This window comes from Astatotilapia calliptera, chromosome 16 (assembly GCF_900246225.1).
Source record: "Astatotilapia calliptera chromosome 16, fAstCal1.2, whole genome shotgun sequence".
NCBI lineage: Eukaryota > Metazoa > Chordata > Actinopteri > Cichliformes > Cichlidae > Astatotilapia > Astatotilapia calliptera.
The window spans coordinates 29,844,187-29,868,523 of NC_039317.1; the positions used below are offsets into that span (position 1 = coordinate 29,844,187).

At 42.3% G+C, this 24,337-nt stretch overlaps 1 protein-coding gene across 2 annotated transcripts in view; it reads left to right on the forward strand.

Annotated features, from left to right (window-relative positions):
• Window positions 1–22,724, forward strand: part of tns1b (tensin 1b) — a 161,412-nt gene extending 138,688 nt beyond the window's left edge. The window contains exons 18-35 of one of the 2 annotated variants that reach the window (XM_026143668.1): window positions 731–2,218; window positions 4,056–4,136; window positions 7,175–7,368; window positions 7,468–7,606; window positions 9,563–9,658; window positions 9,984–10,010; window positions 10,311–10,494; window positions 10,614–11,656; window positions 12,094–12,180; window positions 14,177–14,305; window positions 14,525–14,617; window positions 16,320–16,397; window positions 16,579–16,647; window positions 16,803–16,829; window positions 17,168–17,336; window positions 18,961–19,029; window positions 19,186–19,215; window positions 19,970–22,724. In XM_026143668.1, coding sequence (XP_025999453.1) covers window positions 731–2,218; window positions 4,056–4,136; window positions 7,175–7,368; window positions 7,468–7,606; window positions 9,563–9,658; window positions 9,984–10,010; window positions 10,311–10,494; window positions 10,614–11,656; window positions 12,094–12,180; window positions 14,177–14,305; window positions 14,525–14,617; window positions 16,320–16,397; window positions 16,579–16,647; window positions 16,803–16,829; window positions 17,168–17,336; window positions 18,961–19,029; window positions 19,186–19,215; window positions 19,970–20,108 — 4,142 coding nt within the window. In that variant the 3' untranslated portion in view covers window positions 20,109–22,724. The remainder of the gene's footprint in view (window positions 1–730; window positions 2,219–4,055; window positions 4,137–7,174; window positions 7,369–7,467; window positions 7,607–9,562; window positions 9,659–9,983; window positions 10,011–10,310; window positions 10,495–10,613; window positions 11,657–12,093; window positions 12,181–14,176; window positions 14,306–14,524; window positions 14,618–16,319; window positions 16,398–16,578; window positions 16,648–16,802; window positions 16,830–17,167; window positions 17,337–18,960; window positions 19,030–19,185; window positions 19,216–19,969) is intronic. The other variant, XM_026143669.1, reaches the window with a different exon arrangement.
• The last annotated feature ends 1,613 nt before the right edge of the window (window positions 22,725–24,337 follow it).

The following is a 24,337-nucleotide window of genomic DNA, read 5'->3' on the forward strand; positions in this document are numbered from 1 at the left end:
TACTCAGTGAGGCAGATTTTTCCAGTGATGACTAAAATTTTCTGTTTAGGGCACCCTACTTCCTCTTCATTAGACTTGTGGCTGAGTTTGGATCTACAATATAATGTGTCAGTGTGTGTGTGTGTGTGCACGTGTTTGTGCTTGTTTGCAGCGGCACTTCAATCTTGGCTTATGCAGAAACAACTCAGCAGGTTACATCTGCCGTGTATAGAGATCTATTTATTTTATATGAGACCATCATGTTTGCGGTTTTGGGGATCATAAAAAAACAAGTTAACCACCAGTTCATCTGCTGATATACCAGCATTTCTCAGGTGACACATTTAATGCAATTGGCTTGAGAAAGTGCAAGGCAGACCCTCGTGATTTCATCGTTTTTTCCACAGCGCATGCCACAGACCCGGCTCATTTCCTGAAGCTGGTAGAATAGGTGGACACGAGCCAGTGTTTAATTTTACTGCAGCTGCTTTGGCTATACCCACAGAACCTCTTGATATCCAGCATCTCTGATAGTTCCTCACACTTTTTTCTTCTTCTTAATGTCTTGATGAATCCCATGTGTTTATATTTTGAAGATTAATAATTACAGAAATAAATGTGCAAATTGCTGTGGCTCTAAAAATACTTGGGTAACAAAAAATTTAAGGTTTGTGGAAAATGTAGGCATCTTTAATAGTTGTATTTGGCTTAATGTGATCCTAATGATGCTTTTTCATACTTTTGTTTTTAGAAGTCATTCATACCCAAGGACCCCTGGATGGCAGCCTCTATGCCAAAGTACGCAAAAAAGAATCTGTTGACGGAGCAGTCACATCGAACGGCCTTCCACCCTCTGCTATTGAACATGCTTTACCTGCGGTTGACCATGCCTTGTCTGTGAGCAGCGACTCAGGAAACTCTACTGCCTCTATCAAAACCGACCGAACTGATGAAGCAACAGCAGCCCCTCCGGCTTCCACAGTGAACCAGACACACATTCCTGTGGGTGAGGAGTTACCCTCGGTCCATCAACACGCTCCACCTGCCCAACAGTCTATCAGTCCGCAAGAGAAAAAGGAGCTAGAGCAGCTACTGAGTGGCTTGGAGGGGCCCATGCACAGACAGGCCTTCCTATCAGCTCCGGCATCCGCTGTTGGAGGGATGCTTCACCTGGTGCCCGCACAGGTCCATGTTAATGGGCATGGTAACATTGACCGTGAGACCGACATTCTAGATGATGAGCTTCCTACCAGTCAAGAGGGCAACAGTGTTGACAGCCTTGGAACGTTCTCTTCCACAGATGGGCGGGCTACACCAGCTGATCTCTACTATCAGTCTGAGTCCATTATCAATGGTCAGGACCACGTGCCATATCTGGAGCGCAACGTCCCAGAAAAGCCTCTGGAAACCGTCCAACCACAGCTTGGCATATCTGGCAAGTCTGTCACGTTGCCCCACAGTGATTCTACCCCATTCTCTGGTAGTTACATGCCTACTCAGAATGGCAGTCTGTACCGCTCTCAGTCTTTTGGTGCAGAGTTAAAGTCAATGCCACAAGCTCCCACTCGCACCACTAGTAGCAGGGATGCCGTCCAGCGTGGTCTCAATGTTTGGCAGCGGTTCGGAGTGCCAGAAGAGCCAGTAACTGAAGGCCTCACTTTTAGTCCGCCTCCCACTGTTGCAACCATGCCTAGCCACCACAGCCTGCCACAGTTCCCTCATCGCCACAGCGCTTCGCAACAAGAGATTGAGCAATCAATTGAAACTCTTAATCTCCTTATGTTGGACCTGGAGCCAGGCCGTTCGCTGGTGACAAAGTCCCAAAGTGCTCCATTGCGCGAAAACTCTGCTGTAGTGACCACACAGCCATCCTTTTCTCAGAACCAAACCAGGCCCTCCTACCTGCCTGATTCCACCATTCACACCCATTTTTCAGGCCCCATGTCCAGCCACTCATCACCGCCTGTGAAGCCTAGTACATCAGAACCTGCACCTGTCCAACGATCTCCGAGTTACACCTCTGGAACAGCTTCAACAAGTACTTCCTCACAAGCCTCCCCCACTGTAAGTTGCCAGATCAAGACAGTCAGCACTTACCCACCAACAACGCTGCCCCAGTCTGCAGAGGCCTCTGAACCCCAGAAAAGCCCTAGTGCATCTTCAGCATCACCCCAGCCAAGAGACAGTGAGCCTGATGAGGTCTTTAACATTGAAGGTCTGGTGGCCCAAAGAGTGGCTGGTAAGATCACACAGTTTATTTTATGCTGACCCTTATATATGTATAGATTTTAAAACTTATGATAATGCTGCAGGTTGTATCTTCAAAGGTATTTGCTGTATATGATCTGACAGCTTTCTGTATTCTTTCTGGCATGTTAAAAAAAACCCCGTTAAAATCCATTTTTACTACAGATTGATGTATGGGCACTGAACTTGACCTACAGTACATTCAACTATGTGTGTCAATAATACTTACTTTCTATTTTTGTTCAGCCACGATAACCACGAAGTAGTCAATTTGATATGACATTCAACAAAAACTAAATTGCTTGAAGTGGCACAGTCTGTGGAAGTTTATACTCCAATACTTCCAATTTAGCAAACTGTTGATGTCTTTGAAAGTAAAAAATAAGATGAGCTTTCTGTCTAAAAAGCGTTACTTTATTTTCTACTATGTGTCATTAAGCTCTTTAACTAGTGTTTTATATACAGCTGACAGATACCGTTTCTAAAATGTAGAGACTGTTTTACTAAAGAGTTCAGCAGCTGACATTGTCTCTTTCTACAAAATTGTCCAAATTTCTACCATGAGGACTGGCACAGAACTGACTAGGCCAAACTCTCTTACTACAGCCCCCCGTTACAGTCATGTGAAAAGTTTTTACAGGACACTTTGCAGTCCTAAATAAATGCCCCCTTACTGCTTCTATAGGAAATTAGGGGGTAGAACATCACTGCATGTTGTGATTTTACAAAAGTTGCATCTAAACAAACAACAAGACTTCTAGCACAATGTCCTTTGGACGGATGTTTGGCCATGATGCACGGCAGCATGTCGAGCAAAAACCAACAAAAGCTTCATACCATTTATGAAGCACAGTGGGAGAGGGCGGATGACTTTGGCTTGTTTTGCACCCACAGAACCTTTGGAATCATGATTGAACTCCTGTAGTGAGACCTTAAGAGGGCTGTGCAAGAATGAATTCCTGTAAACGTCAATGAACTAAAGCAGGCCAAAATTCCTCCACAATGAAGTGTGAGACTAATGAACTCACACAGTGAATAATTACTTAAACCTATTGCTGCTAAAGGTGGGTCTAGATATTACTTAATCGCAGGCTGTAGTTAGTTTTTTACAGGACATCAAGGAGTCTGATGGAAACTCATTCACATGACCGTCACTGTACATTTAGTTCATAATTGGCAGCAAATGTAGAATAATGTAGTGATGAGTAGAGTTGATGCCATCATCTGTGCACTGTATACACATCTCTCTTGGAAAACACTGTTCAGCCCTTATCTCATTTCCTGCATGTCACATCATCAGTCCCCGTCACTCAGGCTCAAACAGGAAGGGTTCTCTCCAGTCCAGCAGGTTGACTATCCCTAGATAAGCTTGGGAGACATCCTGCAGAATGGCAAGAAATTGAACAAAGTCAACATGACGAAGTGCGATAGCCATGACCTCAGATAGCGAACATGAGGCTTTCCAGAATCAACAATACTTCATTCTGCTGCCATTTGAATGTAGAACACTTTTTACATTAAGGAGCACAAAATGGTAGTTTTTGTTCTTGTAACATCAGGAATTAAAAATACCTTTTACTTTCTTTAAAACAGAAATATACTTATGTAATTTGTTTGGGGACTGTGAAGGCAACATTGTGTTACCTCTGGGTTTTTTAGTGTGTGTGTGTGATTCACTCTTGTTTTCAGGAAAAAGCATCTTTTATACGAACAGAAAATGTCTGTTATCTCCTCGTTCTGCTGTTCTTATCAGACCCCTCATCCCCCATCTCCTTTTTTCAGTTTCCTCATCACTCTTCTTTCTTTCATCATTCATCTGTTTACCCCAGAGTACTCGGCTCGTGTCCAAAGTGTCATCCCCAGCATGACCTCTTCTCAGTCTGAGCACCACCGTTCTCACTCCCTCTCGGGTTGGTTCTCCCATCCTGTCTGAAGGAACACTTCAAAAAAAGGAAAAAGAAAGAAAGGAGATCCCCTCTTCTTCTTCTTCTTTTGCAAGTGTTGCTTCAAACCGATTCTGTATCTGCTTTGCCTTTGACTGATGTGGGCTTTGGTTTGCATTTTTAACCATTTTTCTTGTTTAATACTAGACTGCCCCCATCTGCTCATTTTGTCTTTTTATTCCACTTCCTCCCTTTTATACGTTTGAGGTGCATCATCATCAAACTAACCACTGATTCCTTTCTTCGTACACCCTCACACTTCATCTATGTTTGTTCTGAGCCGCTTTCTTCTTCAAGGTTAGGGAATCGCCCCAACAGTGGTGCAAAAAGAAGGGGGAAAAAAACCCTCAATTGGATAATGTTAAAGTTTCACAAGAACGACACAGAGGAAGCACAAAGGAGGCTCTGTCCCTTGCCAGGAGAGTGCATGTCACAAGATCCGTTTTGCCAAACTTGGGAAACAATACCGAGGCCAGGATACACTGGGCTCATTCAAGGCTGAGTTTTTTCTCTTGTGCTACTTTCAAGATTTACAAAGCCAGACAAAAGACACCGAATGTAAAAGAGGGACCACAGTCCTAGTTGGAAACATCACTAAAGTGCTATATGTCCCCTGAGAACTAGTGACCACAATGCAGACAGGATTGTTCTGTGTAAGGGGTCAGTCTGGCCTCTCCACCACAGACAGTAATATCCTTTGCAGTGATGCAACACTACATCACAGTTAAATGTTAAAATGATCTAGGATAGAACTGGAATAATCTCTGAGATCATATTTACAGCCATGACATTTATATACAACAAACTCCCAGAACTATTCACGCAAATGTCACGCAAAAGTGCAGATCATTAAGACAGCTCAGTTCTCTTATTGATCTGAACACTTTCCCAGTAATACAGTCTGCTCAGTCTGGCCTTAAATGCCCTTTCTTAGTTGCAGAGGTGCACATATGGAAACGGCGTTTTTCACTTTAAAAGAAAAGAAAAAGCACGCCACAGGATCACCGATCAAGTTTGTTTTTCGAATCAATGCCATGATATAGTTGGACTTTCAAAAGCTCAGAAATAGGAGATGAGAGAAAAAAAAAATCAGTTCAAGGGATTACCAGCAGCCCCAGCTGGAAACTATTAGCGGTCGCTAAGGCAACGGCATGGTGTTTGACAGTGCTCCGCTGTAGAGCAGTGTATCATGGGTACATCTGGTTGTCAGTTTCCAGGCTCGGTGTGATGGTGTGTTTCTGTTCTGGGGGTGTAGACTGCATACTTTTAAAGCTGTCTGGATGAAGATTTTGGCCAGTGCTGAAATATCTGAGGCATTCCACCTACGCCGGCACCGATTTCTGCCTTTTAAAATTGATGAATGACTTAGATACATAAATTAATAACAGGAAAATGAAACGCATGCATTTGGAAAGTTCTATTCAGTTTTGGTGATAACTCACAGGAAATTATTTTTAACATCTCAGGTTTTGGTAAAAGCAGTGCCTGATAACTTTAATCCCGACTGTCTGACTGCTACATTTTTATAGCTGCTATCTCCAACTTTTCTCCTAAGATATTTGGCCAAGTCTTTTTTTGTCTCACTTCAAAGTGGAGCCGAGTGAAGGGAATATCAACATTTTTAGGTTTCCACAACAGTCAGGCTTTCAAGATGTCCACAAAATCATCTGCCAGTGTTAGGATGAGAGAAGCGCTCGGTCACACCAGCGTTTCCCACAGAATCTGCAGCAGGGTGGTGCACGCTTTCTTATAACAATTAAGGAATTCTATATGCTGTATATATACAGTCATTATTTTCTGTTGCAGCTTTTTGAGTGGACAGAGTCCAACTCCACCGTCTTGAATGACAGCTGGTAGGTTTTGTTTTGCGTTGCAGTCTCTGTGAACCTGTTGTACACCTGCTGCAGGTTCTGGGTTCTGGTTAGCTCACACCCGATCTCCAGAGCAGAAGATGATCTGCCAGCAGCTGCAGTGTAAAATGGTCCAGAAAAGGATGGCTCCAGTGGCTGATAGAATATGTACATAGGCTGCGAATAGTTGGGGCTCGCTGGTTAGTGCTGACTTTAAAAACGTAGCAAAAAAAAAAGGGACTAAACTTTATCTCCCTGTAAGGATATTCCACCTGTACAAGGCATCTTTTCATTTAGGTCTGAATTAGAGGCATAAATAAACATAAAGGTAGAAGCAGGAGAAGAGTTGGTGACAAAATTTGAAACAAGATACTTGTTAAAAATTGTAAACAGCCACTTGAGAACAAGCACCTTCACAGCATTTATAATCCGCCCACTCCCCTCTTTGTTTCTTAATGTTTTTTTCCTTCTTTTCACTTCCTCCCATTGACCTCCATCTAGTTTCAAAGCACTGGGCAGCCAGTGCTAATCTTTGGCACTGGCTTTTTCTGCTTTGGCCAGCATTTCAGGTATTGCTCCCTCAATCCTTTGAGTCAATGCTGCTGAATATTAGCATACAAAAAGCCTCTTTACTCCAATCCTGTTTGTTTTATGCTGCTAGCTTTTCTCTCTGCCTCTCAGTTCAAATGAGATTAGGAAAAATCAGCTTATTGGCTGCTCTGAAGTTCAGCCAAAACATTCAGTTTGCACCAGCACATCAAAGAGTTTGTAACAGAACATTTTGTCCTAGTATTAAAGAATTGTTGCATAGAAGACGGGAGTATCATTCTGTGTGCCACATTTCCAACATGGTGTGGGTTTCTTCTGAATAACGCTGTTGACCTTCAGGCTTCTTCTTCTGATGAGCAGCTAATCCGTTCGTAACTTTTTTTTTTTTGTATGTGCATGTTAAATTTGAAAGGACCACGGGCTCCTGCCGATGCTTTGCCTGGTTTGATTGTCTGCAAAACACACGCAGTGGCCTGTGCATTGAGCAATAGCGATAGCTGACAACCATTAACATTCGGTGGCGTTGATGGAAGTGATTGAGTGAAGGCGGATAAAAGAGAAGCAGCAAGCTTTTGCCAAGTTGTAACACTCACTTGCTTTTCTTAGGCGTCCAGGCCCGTGTGTCATCCTTGGATGAGCCCACAGCTGCTCCCCGCCGTCGCATCACCAGCGAAGGCCAGAACCAGAACGGACCAGATGACAGTACGTCTCCTGATGTCCCACTTCGCTCTCCTATTCGGTGTGTTTCACCAGAGTTTGTCAACGCCATAGCGATGAACCCCGGTGGACGGCCAAAGGAGGTAGAAAACGCACATTTTAGAACTGCTTTTCACATTTTCTCTGCACCAGCGATGGCAGTTTCTTTTTTTCTTCTCATCTCATCTCTTTTCCTACTCCAGAAAAATATGCACAGCTATCGAGAGGCCTTTGAGGAGCTGGAAGGAGGTCACATCAGTCCTACACCCACAGTTGGTGGTGAGGTGTTTCCCCAAACCCCTGCCTTCCCCGTCTCACCGCAAACCCCTTACTTCAACCTATGTAAGTCCCCCCTCCGGCTGACAGAGGGCACTGTGGAGCTCAGGTGTAATTACTTTTTCAAGATTTATATCCTGGAATTTAACAAATTATTATTTTTAGCCTTTTTTAATCCAGCACTGAACCTGCATTCTTTCTGATGGCCAGCAGATGGCGACTCTCCTGGTCGCAAAATGAACATATAGAATTCTGTGAGAGGATAACCCAACTTAACACTCGATCTATGACCTCAGTTAACACTGGATTGTTTATCTTCCCCACCAACTGTTTCAAATCAAATTCAGTAGGACACGAGGTTTGTTTAGCAAAGTATGCTCTCCAGTTACAGTAAAAAAGATAATAAAACAGGATAAGCTTTATTAGTGTTGACAAATGAGTTTGTAACTTGGACAGAGTTTTTGACAAGAACTATGTAGACAAACCAGCATATAAGTTTGAAAGCATATCCACATACATACATCTACCCCCTCTTAGTCTCTCACACACCCAACAAAAAAGGTCATGCATTACATAACAGTGTCTTAGCCAGCTCTGCCAATTACCTCATCCAGTTCTCTTGCGTATCTCCTCTTTGGGCACTCCCATAAAAGTTAGTTATAAAACGCAGACACTGTATTTTTAACACTTATTTTGTGGCCGAAGATATTTCCTCCCACTTAAACTAGGAACACTGCTCAGGAACACGTCTCAGTCATACGGAGCTGCACATTTTTTTCACAAAGCAAACTTAAATGTTTGTGAAACAGGGAGAAAAAAAATAGTTGGACTGGGTTTAAAAACATGAAGATGGGCCAGAAAACTTTTTTTCCTCCAGCTGTGCACAAACTGGTGTTAACTGGTTACCAGTTAACTAAGAACAGTTTTGCAAGTCTTTTGCAAAACCTGTTGAAAGCGCACGGTTGGCTAAATGATGAGCGCACGTGACATCGGATTTATTTCCCACCAAGCTGTCTTCTGAGTAGTGTGTCTTCAAATCACCTGTCCCTCCCTCGCTCTAAAGACACACACACACCAAAACCACTAATTAAAGGTGACACATCAGGGTCTCAAGTACAAAGAATTGATTAGGATTCTTTGGTAAGTGGAGGATGCACGGCTCTACTGGAGTTCCACTGTCCCACAACGTCAGCCATAACGACCCCCTCGCCCCCATTACCCGCCATGTACTACAATCCTGCACCGCTTTGGCATGAGAACCACACGAGAGCAGCACGTACAGTTAAAACTCTACAGATTAGGACATGCAGACTCAAACACACACACACAGCACAGCCATTATCATGAACTTTTACACTCTCTAGAGCTGCTGCTCTCAGTGTATATTGTTGTCAATTGTGTTTGGGGTCATGTTGCTGCCTTATTTCACTGCATTGCCTCCCTTCCCCTGTCAGTCTTACCCAGCTAGAGTGTCTTGATCTGATAATTCTGTTATCTTGATTTTATTTTAATTTGGGCTGGAGGGGAAAAAAGAGAAGTGGGCATTGCAAAAAAAAAAAAAAAAACAGATGTAAGATAGGTAATGTTTTGGAAAGACTCAACAGGAGTATTACATATTTGTTGTTAGAGTAACACAGGTCTAATGGCTAAAGCCTAAGAAGTAACATATTCCTCTTCTTATCTTTCCCTCCAGTGTCAGTACAGCAGAGACTGTCTAAGCTCGTGTTTTACCCCGTTACTGGTCACATGCATGTTTTGCCCCTCCATCAGAGCATGAGGCATGGGCACCTTCTAAACACTGCACTCGTGTGTGCTAATTGATGGAAATGCAATACTGTGTCTTGACAGCTTTTCACCTGTTAATTTAACATTAATAGGTTTAAACATTAAGTTAATTAGATTGCCTCATAATTTTCTAAAACCAGTGATGAGTTAGTGTTAAACTGTGTGAGCAGGTAGCAGCTGTCAAGAGGTCTGTAATGTACCATGGTGCGCGGTGATAAATGTCTGGTATCTCTTCAGGTCGCTCCCCTCCTGGTCTTGCCAAGACTCCACTGTCAGCCCTGGGTTTGAAGCCCCACAACCCAGCAGAAATCCTCCTCAATCAAACAGGCTCAGGTTGGTTGCAACAGTTTCAGATTCTGGTGATGCAAACACCTTTGGTTATCGATAAATGAGAGTCAAGTTGCCACTCCCTTCTAATGACGTATATAAATACAACTGAAGATCATTTTATAAGCATACATTTTAGTTCAGATGAGCTGAGAAACAGAAATAAAAGGAGTTTGGTTAAAAATGACAAGACAACATTTAACTGCTGCTAATATTTCTTTCCCTAAAGACACCAAACACTAAAGTTTCCAACCCCCTTGATACGTCTTGGTTTTTTTTTGGTTTTTTTACAACATTTTGTTCTTTGGTTTATCCCAATGATGCTTCACAGATGATGAAAGCAGTGAGGGTGAGGAAGGTAAGAGCTCCAGTATAATGCCACATATCATCATTCACTTTAACCCTCTCCACCCCATTTTTCTCAACATATTTAGTCTTTTTCCGTCCACGTGTCACATTCGGCAAAGCCATTCCCATTTTTAGTTGCCATCAGAGTTAAGTAATAGTGTATGCTGCTTTTCGGAGTGGTCTTAAGTACCACTTTAGGCTATTATTTGCATTTTATCACCCTTATGGACAATAATGAGGCACCCCACCCTGGAAAATCAGAAACCCAGTATAGAGCTTTTATTTATTTAGGCGTGTCTTTCATATACAGCACCAAGAAGCTATGTGGAGTCTGTCGCCAAGTCAGCAGTGGCAGGAGGAGAGCCATGCACATCACATAGAAGCCTTACTCCGCTGGGAGATGCTACAACCAAGCAGAGAAGTCAAAGTCCCACCACCACTCACACACTGAACCCACCTTTGTCCAGCAGCAGTCCCATACAGAGCTCACCGGGGTAAGATGGGCCTGTCTTATAGTCATGTTTAGCCTTCTCCTTGAGTACTTGTACTCCTCCGTGAGAAGCTATACTGCATTATTACGCACGCTTATTTACTTCTCTCGCTTCTCTTTCAGCGATCACCCTGTAGCAGAGAGCAGTGTTAGCACTCCGTCCCAACCCACTACTGATTCCGGGTTCCGCTCCCAGCCTACAGAGAGTGCCTACCCCACTCCTACTCCATCATATCAAGCCTTGAATACCCCCACTTCATCCTACCTGGATTCTAGCTCTCCAACCTCCTCCTACCTTGGCACTGCAACACCCACACCACCTTACCTGGGTCCCAGCACCTTGTTAGGAAGCTATGCATCCTCAGATCCCAACCCGCCCAGTTCAGAACCAGTTCAGACCACACTCGGCCATGGAAGCCCCAGTAAACAGATCCAGACCAACATCATTGGCTCTACTAACAACCCCGTCCTCCAGCAGCGCCCCAGTATTAATCAGGAAGTTCCCGCCATGAGCCAGCAGACATCACCAGCTAATGGCTTTGAAGTGGGCGTGTCGGGTCTCAGTGGCAGTCCCGTCCTCGGTCATTGTCCATCTCAGGGAGCGCAGAGCAGTCCAGTCCTCAACAGGCAGGCTGCTATGGGGCCAGGGCCCCAACAGAGCCCAGTCCTCAGCAGACAGCCGTCCCTCGGTCAGCCTATTCAGAGCAGCCCTGTGCTCAGCCGACAGCCATCGATCACACAGGCTCAAGGAAGTCCGGTGTTGGGCCGTCACCCCTCCATTTCTCAGATGTCCCAGAGAAGCCCCAGTTTAGACCGTCACCCCATGCACAGTGGTTACACGACACCAGATGAACGACATGGGAACCTGTCACGACAGAGCAGTTCTTCGGGCTACCAGGGACCACCAACTCCCTCATTCCCCATCTCACCTGCAGGCTACCAAGATGGAGGGATGATGGGGATGGGTTTAGGGTTCAGGCAGGGCAGTCCAGCCCCTGGATTTCAGCCCCAGCTTCCAGAGAAGAGGCGCATGTCAAGCGGCGATAGACCAAACGGAGCGCTGTCCTATGGCACGATGAACGGGAAGATGATGCCCACAATGAGTGGAGGAGGCAATCCCAGCTACTTCCACACACTTTCTGACTTTTCAAGGTTCACTATGACTGGTAAGTACATACAATTTATGGATTCTTAAGGGGTTCATTCCATAAACTGTATATAGAAGTGCGATGGAAAAGTTTCCAGACTCTGACCAGAAAAATGAAAATTACAAACCGGATTTAAACTGATCAACTGTCAACTGTGCAAAATTAGCATCCGAGGTAATATGTCAGTAAACTATGGATTTGCTTGCTTGATCTTGCTGGCAAGCTAGCCAGCTAACTCTAGAATTAAACAATTAGTACAGTTTGGCACCACTATGGTGAAGTCAGGGTTTCAAAAACAGCAGTCCACAAATCAGCATTGATGTTTTGTTTTTTTAAATGAGTTTCGAGTGTTTGGGGTGACATCCGTTTTATATCTTGGCCGATCCAATTCACAGTCAAGGCAAAGAGGATATATTTTTGTGATTTCCTGTTACATCTTTGGATTTTTGTTGCAGATGGAAGCCCCGACAGCAGGCTGAACGTCAAGTTTGTTCAAGACACGTCCAAGTTCTGGTACAAACCTGACATTTCCAGAGAGCAAGGTAGGAAGTCAAAAGACCTCATTTATTATATTAATCAAATATAGATCCATCCAAGTGGGTGGATTTATGTCATACTTTTAAACATTTAGACAAACATTAAGGAACAGAAGCAGCTGTCATCATTAGCAGCGTAACATATCAGCTGTGTTGTGAGCAGTACTTTTGCAAACGTTATTGTGGTGAACATACAGAGCATATTATAGAAATGACTTGGGCTGCATGGTTTAATTGAGTATTACTCTGAATCCTTTGAGTTGCACTAAAAGGACTCTTTGTTGAAACTCAAGTCATTGTTCTGAATGTCAGTGATGTAAGTCACTGGACCCGGCAACGTCATCTCTTTTGATAAATGCACGTACACATGTGCACAATACTGACGATGCATGCAGCAGCATACACAAAACATTTCTGTCCTCGTGTGTTTTAGCTGTGAGGTCAGCAGCTAGTGACTGGCCTGTAATGGATTATATCATGTTAAACATAAGCATATGCTCAACTGCGATGACATCAGACACACGGAGAGTTTATACTTAGTGCAGTGCACTCCCAGAAAGAAAGCCACACCATATGCAGAGAATTAGGGAACATCTGCATGTGTTGCTCATCTCATCCATCTTCCTTGCTTAAACTGTCACATGTGGACAGGCCTGGGCATTGAACTAAACAGTGAAGTTAAAGCTCTAAAGCTCCTCTCTGTGAACAATGGAGTGTCTGAAGCAAAGTGTCATGTTAGAAGTTGTAGTTCTAATAAAATGCAGACCAACGGCAGTTTTTTTTTTTTTTGTTTTTTTTTTAAACAAAGGGTCAGGACTCATTTCATCCTACTCTTACTCATGCTTCACTTTTGACTTCATGCCACCTTCTTCCTTGGCTTACCTTCATTCTTTAATGACTTTTCCGACCTCCAAATTCCATCACCTAAATTTAGCTGGTGGAATAATAAAGAGGTTTTTCATTGTGGACAAATTGTCCAGTTTTTCTTTCCCTCAAATGCATTTCTTTTTGTTAAGTACTTATTGTAACAAATAAAGCTTCTAACCATAATTGTGTAACATGTGGTTTGTATACTGTAGTATGCAGTTTCTCCATGTTTTAACAACAACCTGCCAGGGGCCTGCACATCGACAATGTAATCTAATACTGAGCTTTGTTACAACTTATTGACATAACACAGAGGAAAGTGCATGTAATAGATAAATAACAAGACTAATGCCAGGTTCACTTAGTTCTGTATGACATTTAGGACTTTAAGATGGTCACCGTGTGGTATGAGGTGACTGTAGGCTCAAAGATTCTTGCCGACTTTGGCCAGGATACATACATTTCTACATAAACACAGAGCAGATCTGGCTTTGCTGCCTTTTGCCCCTATTTGATATAATCAGGAAGGAGGTGCCAGAGAATTACAACTAAAGACAAGAATTTAAACAAACACTAGATCATACTAAGAGGACAGATCTGGACTGCTTGTCCTTTGGCCGATGTATCACTTCATGCATTACACTGTACCCAAGACTACTAGCTTTTTCTCTCTTATCCATTATAGCCTAAATCTTTGGATTGGTGCTGCTTTACATCTTTGTTGTGTCATCTGAACCCAGCAAAAGTAAAGAGCGACTGTTATTTCATCTGTGAGGCCATAATGAGGCACAGGCGAGTCGTTCTGTGAGCTGCTAGCAACAGCATGCTATCAGAAACGGACGGCCGAGGAGTTTTTACATTCGAGTTTTGGTTGTTGAGAAAGGCACAAATGAAATGTGGCTTGTTGATGATGTCAGATTAACAGTCAGTAGATGTTAAGAACCTTTATTAGTCCCACACATGGGAAATTTGTTTAAAGATTTGTTAAAAGATCTTAATTTATCTTGAGGTGAGTGTTGGAACATCAATCCATCTAAGTCGGTCCATAAACCGACTCAGCAGTAGCATGTAGGTTATTGTATCACCTCCCAGATTCCTGATGTTCTAAAGTAACTCTATGTTCTCTGTATTCCAGCCATCAGCCTGCTGAAGGACAGGGAGCCCGGAGCCTTTGTTATCCGGGACAGTCACTCCTTCAAAGGAGCTTATGGCCTAGCCATGAAGGTGGCGTCTCCTCCACCCACTGTGCATCCGAACAAGAAAGGTAGGGGGAGGACGGTGGGCAGTACATCAAAGCAGTTACAAATGTGCCAAATATTCAGTACACACACTACTTCTGTGTTTAGTGCAGCCCTTCTTGTTTTGTTGGAGGCAGCATGAATGTTAGTACCTTAATACCAAAGATATGAGGCGATGTCTGAATGTGATTCAGCTGGTGCATTACCCGCCTGGACTCACGCACTGCTTGGCTCTTTTGTTGCAGGTGACATCACCAATGAACTGGTGAGGCATTTCCTGATCGAGAGCAGCCCTAAAGGAGTGAAGCTGAAAGGTTGCCCCAACGAGCCTTACTTTGGTTAGTGGAAGCACTCTTGCTGCTGTCTTTCATTTCTAAAACATACACTAACAGCTTAGCAGTGACATAACGAGTCTGTAGGAAATGTCAAGCACGAGCGCTTTCTCTCTTTTGTGTGTCAGTTGAAAATCTGAGCCCCTTTCCAAGTTTGAAAACGTCTAATCCTGCTGTAATTATAGTATTGAGTGACGTGATCTCTCTCGTGTTCTCCCTACTAATTACACTACACGGCTGTGTGTGCGTGCGCGTCTGCATGCACTAAAGGGGCAGACCAACTTCTGTGAACTTTTGCCTTCGCGCTCCTCGTTTCTTCTGTTCCACTCTTGTCTTCAGCTTGTAACTCACTTTATCGCTCTTATTCTTTAGTGGAGTTTTTGCTTGTATTTCTTTAATTTCAACTAACACAAAAGCACAAAACTGTTTTTTCCTGTCATCTTTTTTTTTTTTTTTTTTAAATTTACTTCAGTGTGACATTACAGCCAACAATGAACAATTAAACCTGAGTCCTTTGAATCCCTCTTTCAGAGCTCGTGAAGTTTATCCATAATCCTCCACCATTTAAAAGTAACATTAATAACTCCAATTAAAAGATTCAGCTGTCATTGTGTAAGAAGTCAGGCGTACTACAGATTTAGTTAACGAGGGATCCATTATGATTAATTTAAAATCTAAATGTGTATTCTTCGACACTAATAGAGTAGTTTTCAGTAATCCTTGGCCATGATGCAGCCCCTCAGTTCATACACTCCCTAAAAGAAGCCTTTTAACTCCCTTCACCTCCCTTTAAGTTAGCTTTCATCAGATTGCCTGCCCAATGGAAACAGAAGGTTTGAAAAGCAGCTAAATAGGGCTTATCTATTGTAGAAAACCTACAAGAAAAAGTCACTATAAGAGTCAAAAGCTCATGCTTCAGACTGGTCAAAATGCTCAGGGGGGATTACCTGCACATACATTTACCTCTTTATTTATAATTTTAATATGGGTCACCATAATAAAAACCTAATGTCAGCAATCTTGTTAAACAATTAACCAGCTACAGGTCATCTATACCACGTGTCAAGATGGTTGTTATAACTGAAGAAAGCAACACTCTCAAACTGGAAGCTTCTGTGGAACCAGCTCCCAGTTTGGATTCAGGAGACAGATTCTCTCTCTACTTTTAAGATTAGGCTTAAAATGTTCCTTTTGATAAAGCATAGAGTTAGGGCTGGATCAGATGACGTTGAACCCTCCCTTAGTCACGCTGCAATAGGCTTAGGCTGCTGGGGGGCTTCCCATGATGCACTGCAGTGTTTCTTCTTTACTCACTATGTGTTTATACACCTCTCTGCATTTAATCATTAGTTCTTATTGATCTCTGCCTCTCTTCCACCTGTCTTCCCCCCATCACTTTTCAACCCGGTTCTGAGGTTTCTTCCTGTTAAAAAGGAGTTTTTCTCTTCCCACTGTCAACAAGTGTTTCCTCTAAGGGGGTCATTTGATTGTTGGGGTTTTTGTTCCATTGTTGTAGTTCTTTACCTTGCAATATAAAGCACCCTGGGCTGACTGTTGTTGTGATTTGGCACTCTAAGAAGAAAACTACCAAGCGGCAGAATTGATCCAGTTATATGAGAAAAAAAAAATCCACAAACTTTCTCATGGCAACTCAAAACTCCCTTTAAGTAAAGCTGAACATTTATAAAAACTTGTTTCTCTTTGACAGGTTGCCTGTCTGCATTGGTCTACCAACATGCTATAACACCACTGGCCCTCCCATGCAAACTAGTCATCCCCACCACAGGTATGTGCAATAAGTGTTCTGTGTAACATGTATTCCATTTAAAAGTGTTTCTGTCTTACTCTTAAGCAAATCTTTACAGTTAAAAAAATTTTTTTTTTTTTTTAAAAAACTGAAAATCTGACCCTTGATGGAGTCCTCATCCCAAAACGGTAAACTTTAAACTTTCTCTCCTGTAAATCAGAGCTCACTGAGGAAGTACCAGAGGTCACAACAGCAAACCCGATGGCTGAAAGGCTGAAACAAGGAGCAGGTAAAACCTCCTCCTCAGTATTAAAAGTCATTAGGTTATTTAAGTTTAACATTCCAAGACAGTCAGCCAAGTTTTGAGGTTCTTGGACATAATTGTCAGCGTCATTAGTGTGTTTTGTCACTCATTCTGACAACGTGACGTTCTTGTTGTCCCAGTGCTGAGGGCCCCTGCTGACTCCCATGGTAAACCCAGTGCACTTTCATTTGGAAACCTACAACTGGAATGTGCATCGTGTCTGTGTGTTGTCTGTCCGTGTATGCTCCACAAATGAAGACGAATAAATAACAGTCCCGTGTGACAGATTTCCCCAGAACATGTCTTTTAACACTAGCGTCCAGCTTGCGCTCCATAACAGACAGAATGTTTTATGTGGAATGATCTGTTTGGTTTCTAAAACCCCAGCCTTGTTGCAGAAAGCATGCACTCTAATGAGGACAATGTCAACATTATTGCATGAACAGATTGTTCACGATTGGGTTTGACACCATTTATCCAGCTGGGATGTCTGCTCTCTTTACAGCATGCAATGTTCTCTACATCAACTCAGTGGAGATGGAATCACTGACAGGGCCTCAGGCTGTCGCTAAGGCCATATCTGAGACACTGGCTGCTGCTTCTCCACCTACTGCCACCATTGTGCACTTCAAGGTGTCCTCACAAGGCATCACACTCACTGACAACCAGAGGAAGTAAGTCTAAACCACACCTGTCCCATCTTAAACATGAGGTGTTTGATGTCTCACAAGTGTAGACGTTGCATGTCATATGTTGTCGCAGACATATTTTTGACGAGCCTTTGACATCTCAGCGTATTTTAAGATATAAATATGTCTTTAAAGGGCTGGAATTAATGAATATGAGCAACTGAACACAATCACAAAACAATAGAGAAAATTAAAGTATTAGAATTTTTATACACTATATTATTAACTATTTCACAGCTTTCCCTATTATTACATCTGCATATCATCATTACATTTGGGTGCTGAGCTTTGGAAGGGTGTTAGAGAACAGTGAAGCAGACGTACTGGCCTGTTGTAGAAAGAGAGCTAAGCCAGAAGACCAAGGTTTTGACTACCCAGTGGCTCTATGTCCCAGTCATCAATGATGGTCACGAGCTCTGGGTAGTGACAGAAAGAATGACACTGCTGATACAAGCGACCAAAATGAGTTTCCTTTGTTGAGTGGCTGTGCTCACCCTTAGAGATACTGTGAGGAGCACAGTGTCAAAAGTGTGTCAAAAGGGGCTAGCTGAGGTGATCTGAGCGTCTTAACAAGATGTATCCTGGATACCTCCCTTTTGAGGTTTTTAGGGCACACCCAGCTGGGACAGGAGCCCACAGTAGAATTTGTTGGAACGATTATATATCTCAACATTCCCTGGGAGGAGATGGAAAAAGATCTTGGGGAGAAAGGAAGTCTTACTCTCCTTTAGCCTGTGGCCATACCAAAAGCACTTTAGATAAGCAGAAGAAAAAGGGTGGACATGTGCATCATATGTTTCAGTTTTTATTTATGTAGTGGTAGTTCACAGCAGCAGTTTTCTCAAAGCAACCCTAAACTCCAACTTTGTGATCAAGCACTTGGTGACGGCAGAGAAGAAGAACTCATTTTTAACAGGAAGAGTGATTTTAAGCATTCAAGTTCACTACTCGAATGCTTGAAAACATGAACTTTGAGCATTATCATAGAAGCTCAGCTTCCACAAGTTTTACATTAATGTTTTTAAATGCACGGCTGTCAGGAAAAGCATGCTAGCATTGACAAAGAGAGATAGCTTACTGGTACTGATGGAATGAACAATTTAGAACCGGTCTGATGTGTAGTGATACACGAGAAAAAGTAGAGCCCTTGCATAACTGGCACAGTCTGAGTTTAACCTCCTAAGACCCGAACTCTTCCACGACATGCATTTTTTATTTCTCTTTGATATTTGGGCTGATTGGGGCCTGATGAATGTAAAAACAAAGAATTACCAGATTTTTTTTAACCTTATTTTGTTTTTAAGAAAAATAAGAGCCACATATGAGGATATTCGTTTAAAATTTTGATAGAACAGTAGCAGTATAATGTCCTCGTAAGTGGATATCAGGCCCTTGTAGAGCAAAATTGAGTATTTTAGTCTAAATAACCCAAAATGTGATGTCCACATATGTGGACGCAGGTCCTAGGAGGTTAAAGTTCATATTGACCAAATCAGCCTAAATCATCAATGGTTGCTCTGTTTAAAAGCTGTATAAAAGTATATGACATGCAAGTCCACAGAATGGACATTTCAATTTTTAAGTTTTGTGTCATTTACATCTTTTTTAGGCTTTTCTTCCGACGCCATTACCCAACCAACACTGTCACGTTCTGTGATATAGACCCTCAGGACAGAAAGTGAGTACAGAGAGCCATTAAAATACTTAGAACAATATTAGCGACTTGTTTTCAGTTCCTCAAGTGTGTTTAAAGCCCGTGATTTCAGCTAGTCCAAGTAGCACATTGGTTTTGTTTAGTTAAGACCTTAAACAAAATACTTTTAAATAATTTCAGATGGAACAAGCCTGAGGGAGGAACAGCCAAGTAAGTAAACTTTCCTTTCAGTCAACATTTGATACTTGAAAGTACTCTTTTTAAGAGACTGACCGATGCTGATATTTAGTTTCTGTCAGACGCACCCATAACAGTTGCTTCGTGTAGTAATTTGAGTCCTTACTAAGATGATATGGCGTTGAAGTTTGAAAAGAAACAGTTTGTTTTACTCTTCCAACCTGCTGATTATTCGTTCACACTCTGCTTGTGTTTGTAGTCTTTCAAACACATTGCAAACAGAGAAGTTACACAGTGCCCTCTGGTGGATTGTGTAACATCAACACAATGGTCGGTGTTACTTCCATCTCTTCCTTCCTTTTTAAACTTTGATTAGTTGGCTGTTACAACCACGTAACGATATATCATCAAAGATACTATCCGCTGTTATGTCAGTGGGGCTCTAATGTGAACTACTTAAAAGGTAATTTTTGTAATAACGCTCTGGTAACTGGTAAAAACCTCACCTCCATGGGAAGCAGGAACAAACATTTTCAGTTTCACTTAGTACTTTGTACTAAGGGTACTATTGGTATTATAATGAAGTACATCCTGGCAATAGTTCAGGTAATGTATTTTCAAAAACGACTTCCTGTCGATGGCTTCAGTTCGGAAGAGATTAAACTAAATAAACAAAACCAAACACACATTTACAAAAATACCTTCAAGTGTCTGTAAATCTGCTTTAAGTCGTTGATGAATGAAAATGGCAGCCCTAATGACGAAATCTCCAATATTGATGTTTCAGGCTGTTCGGGTTTGTGGCGCGTAAGCAGGGAAGCACAACAGACAACGTCAGCCACCTCTTCGCCGAGCTGGACCCTGACCAACCTGCCAGCGCCATCGTCAACTTCGTCTCGAAGATGATCACCTCGCAGAAACGATGAGCGCTGTCAGCAAAAACCCCTCACGCTTTTTTTCAAAATAACTTTGGTTATTTTCCTTCCTTTTCTTTTAAACCTCACAGACGCTCTCGGCTTTCAGTTTTACGTATCGCTTCATTTTTCCTGCTCTTTCACATTTAAGCCAACGCGTGTGTAGTTGTGAAAGAATGAGTGCGCGTGTGTGTTGAGAGTGTGTTCGTGTGTGCGCGGCTTGCATGCGTTTGCTTATAATCTTGGATGGACTCCAGAATGGACCAGAGGAAGTGCAGGATGAGGCGTGGCTGTGTGTGACAATGGGCAAGGGAGGCGACTTTAACCTCCCGGGCAGGGTTAACTCATGAACAGGAAGAGGGAATGACATTGTGTGCAAATGTTATTTTTTTAGCAACTGTTTCTTTTTTTGTTTTTTTTAAAAAAAAGAAGAAGAAGTCAAGTAGTGTGATGTAAAAGGTGGATTGTGAATCTATCAGGCTTTCTTGACTGGTCAACCAAAGATTTTAAAAAAGCAGTCAGGGCGGGTATAGCGTGCCACTGACTATGAGGGTCGGAAGTATTCTTTTGTAAAACAAATATGGCTGCTTAAACAAAAAATACTGTTTCTTTCTGTATGTACTGATACTGTAGGTCAATTCTGCACCGTTGCCATCTTGCAAAAAAAGAAAAAAAAAAGATTTTTTGCAGCTGGTAAGGGTTGTGTAAATACTCTAGATTGCTTTTTTTGAGTAGGACTGTTCTAGATAACATTTGGTGCCTGACTTTCTTAACTAAATGCAGAGCTTTTAAAGAAAAAAAGAAGAACCTAAAACATATCCACGCCGTCTTAATATATGCAAATAGCCAAAATACCACAGGTCCTTCCCTGTTCGTAGTGTAGCTAAAGATGCGACTGATGTGCAGCTTGAGCCTGAAGAGATCAGCTGAACCTTGCATTCAGTGAGACCACAGAAAAAATATTATAGAACAGGCCACTGAATCACTGCATCCACAAGGCATTGATTGTATCAGAGAAGCGTGGAGGAGGGGGGTTTGCTTCCCGTCTGCCACCATCCTCTGTTCAGCCTCCGCAGCCACACCGTTCACTCATGATTGAAGGGCCGAGGGCAGTTTTTGTGAGGACGATCTTTATTTTAAAGAAAAAAGATTTGGTCCTCTAAATCTGCTCTGCACTTTTCTCTGCTCAAAGTTTCCATCGATGAAAGAAGCTCTCACCCTACCCAAAAGTAAGCTATACATATAAATATACATATATAGATATAAATATATATATATAAACTTCCAAACAGTGACTTAAGATATTTATTTTTGTTGCTTTGTTGCTCTATATTATCTTGTATACATGTATTATAAAGTATACATCAAGATTACTGAAAGCAAGAAGAAAAGATTGCTTTTATTTTGGCTAAAGTCAAGTGCATTGACGTATATAAAGGTGTAAAGTGTGTGCATTTTAAAAGGGGTATCACTGTTGTTTTTGAATGTTTTTTTCACAGCATTATTTTCTTTTGTTAACATTCTTGTTGTTTTCTTGGGGGAAATATTTTGTATGAAAAATGGTTGTTACTAAAATCCAAATTGGAGTTATCCTAAAGTGATGCCAACGCCGCTGTTTTATTAACTTAAAACCTGCCGAGAAAATACGTTGTCCAAGTTTAGAGCACTTGAAATGTTAAAGTATTATCCGTGTTTTTGTTGTCAACCGAGTGGAGGGGAGCTGTTGACAGACCTGTGTCATGTCCCTGCGTGTATTCAGGCAGACTATCGGGGGTCCTTACTTTCACACTGCCTCACAGTAGGTCTGAGGCTTTTAACAGCAAAACCAAGTCAGTTTAGTAAGTAGCTGCTTCCCCCGTGTGGTGCAAAAGGATCACTACAAAGGAGCCACTTTTAATTTAATACAGTGTTTTAGCTGTGAAATATTGAGTTAACACAATTTGATCACTGACAAAACTTAAATGATTTTGTAGTTTTCTTGACAAACAAAATTATTTTGCTTTTTCAATTTTAATTAAAGGAATGAGTGGCAATGAAAACTCCCACCTATGGCAGCATGATGCAACATAAGTAAGGGTTAGTTTGGGGGCCTATTTGGACTCAAACCTACGTCTCCAAAAAGGAAAAAAGCAACGGAGCCCTTCCAGGAGTTTATACCTGACTAGAATGTTCCATTATTTATTAGCAGGAGCTTGCATGCTCGACTCAAATTGTAACAGTCGGCCTGTTGACTAATCTGTGCACAGCATCTTCATGACTCATTTAAACCAGCCTTTCCGCAGAGAAGCCCATAGGAAGATATCAGTGCGAGTTTCACGTGACGACTGCCTCTTGGCTCAGCTTATAAGACAAATAAGCTTTTTTTGCCTACAAACTCCTTCTTGAGGGGAAAAAAAAGATAAAAGACTTCCTAACCATGAAACTGAATGTCAGTCATTTGTTTGCCAAGATGGACACTCCAGTGGCGTCTGCCCACTCTAGACAGATCAGTCTGGACCCAAGAATGTGTGTGAATGAGCTACTATTCCTGTATAGAGCTTTGTCATGTTGTTTTGGTTTGCTACATTGTATGGCTTTTACTATTTCTGATGGAAAAAAAAACACATTAAAAAGCAGTACAAATCAAAACCGCCTAAGTTTGTTCTTTCACTAAACAGGCAGGTTGGCTTTGTTGTGCAGAAACTGAAGATTTAAGGTTAATTTAGCATAAAATATTACAACATTGCATTTAACATTTTTAAACTGATTACCAAATTGATGGGTGGATGAGGAGTAAGGTTAGTGAATCGGGAAGTGTAGAGGATGAGTAAAGACAGGACAGCTATGAAGAGCAGAAAGGCTCAAATGAGATTCCCATGGAGATATAGAGATGTCTACGAGAGAAGGCTTTTTAAATCAGACTGTTTAACACAGTCTTGTGTAGAGTGACACGATGCTTGAGAAATGGAGAAGTGTACAGGTTCTGATTTTCAAGAATAAAGGTGATCTGCAGAGCTGTGGTAACGACACGGATAGAAGCTGATAACTATACAATAAAGATGTTAGAATGAGTTGTTTGGTTAAGAAGAGTGGTGATGATCAGTGAGCAGCAGTGAAACTTTAAATTAAGAAATGAAATAGCTTTACAGATGTGACGTTTGAGAGAGTTGATGGAGTACAGAGGAGGTCAGAATGAGTTTCACTGAAAGCGTCTGATAGTGTGCCAAGACAGGAACTGTGGTGCTGCATGAGGAAGTCGGGGTGGCAGAGAAATATATGCAGGACATGGTAAATGGACTGATTCTTATATAGCTTTTCTACTCTCCCGGAGTACTCAAAGCGCTCTATATAACATGCCTCATTCACCCATTCACACCCACTCATACAAGCACTTCCTTCTATACTTAAGTACAATCTAAGCATTCACACACATTCACACTCCAATGGAGTCGGAGTGTGAATGTGTACTAACCCCAAGCAACTTGGGGTTAGTATCTTGCCCAAGGATACTTGGCATGCAGACTGGGGAAGCCAAGGATCGACCCACCAACCTTCCAGTCACTAGCTCATCTGCTCTACCACCTGAGCCACAGCCACCCCACAGCCAGCTTTGGTGAGGTGTGCGGCAGGGGTCACATCTCTGGAGAAAAGAGGAATGACAATCAGTAGAAGTAAGAAAGAATACATGTGTGTGAGTGAGAGGGAGACGGGTGGAAACATGAAGGTGCAAAGAGCAGAGGGAGTGAAGGTGGAGGAGGTTCAGTTGCCTGGGGTCAACCATCGAAAGCCACAGAGAGGTGAAGGAGAGAGTGCAGGCAGGATGGAGTGGGTGGAGACAAGTGTCAGGAGTGGTTTGTGAAAGAAGGATGGCGGCAAAAAAAAAAAAAAAAAAGGTTTACAAGATGGTAGTAAGACCTGCTCTGATGTATGCATTGGAGACTGTGGCACTAACAAAAGACAGGAGGGCTGAGCTGACAGAAGATTTTCACTGGGAGTGACCAGGATGAACCAAGATGTCGAGCAGTTTGAAAAGAGACAAGGCTGCTATAGTCTGGATACATGCAGAGGGAGTGTGGGCGTACTGAACAAAGCTGTGGAATATGGAGACCACAAAGAAGATTCATGGATGTAGTGAAGGAGAACATGCAGAGCGCTGGTGTGACAGAGTGGGATGATGGGGCTTAGGGGGGGATAAAGGGAGGAGTCTTGTTGTTATTGAAGGATTGTTCATATGAAATTTGAGAGGATGTAAAGAATGTCTG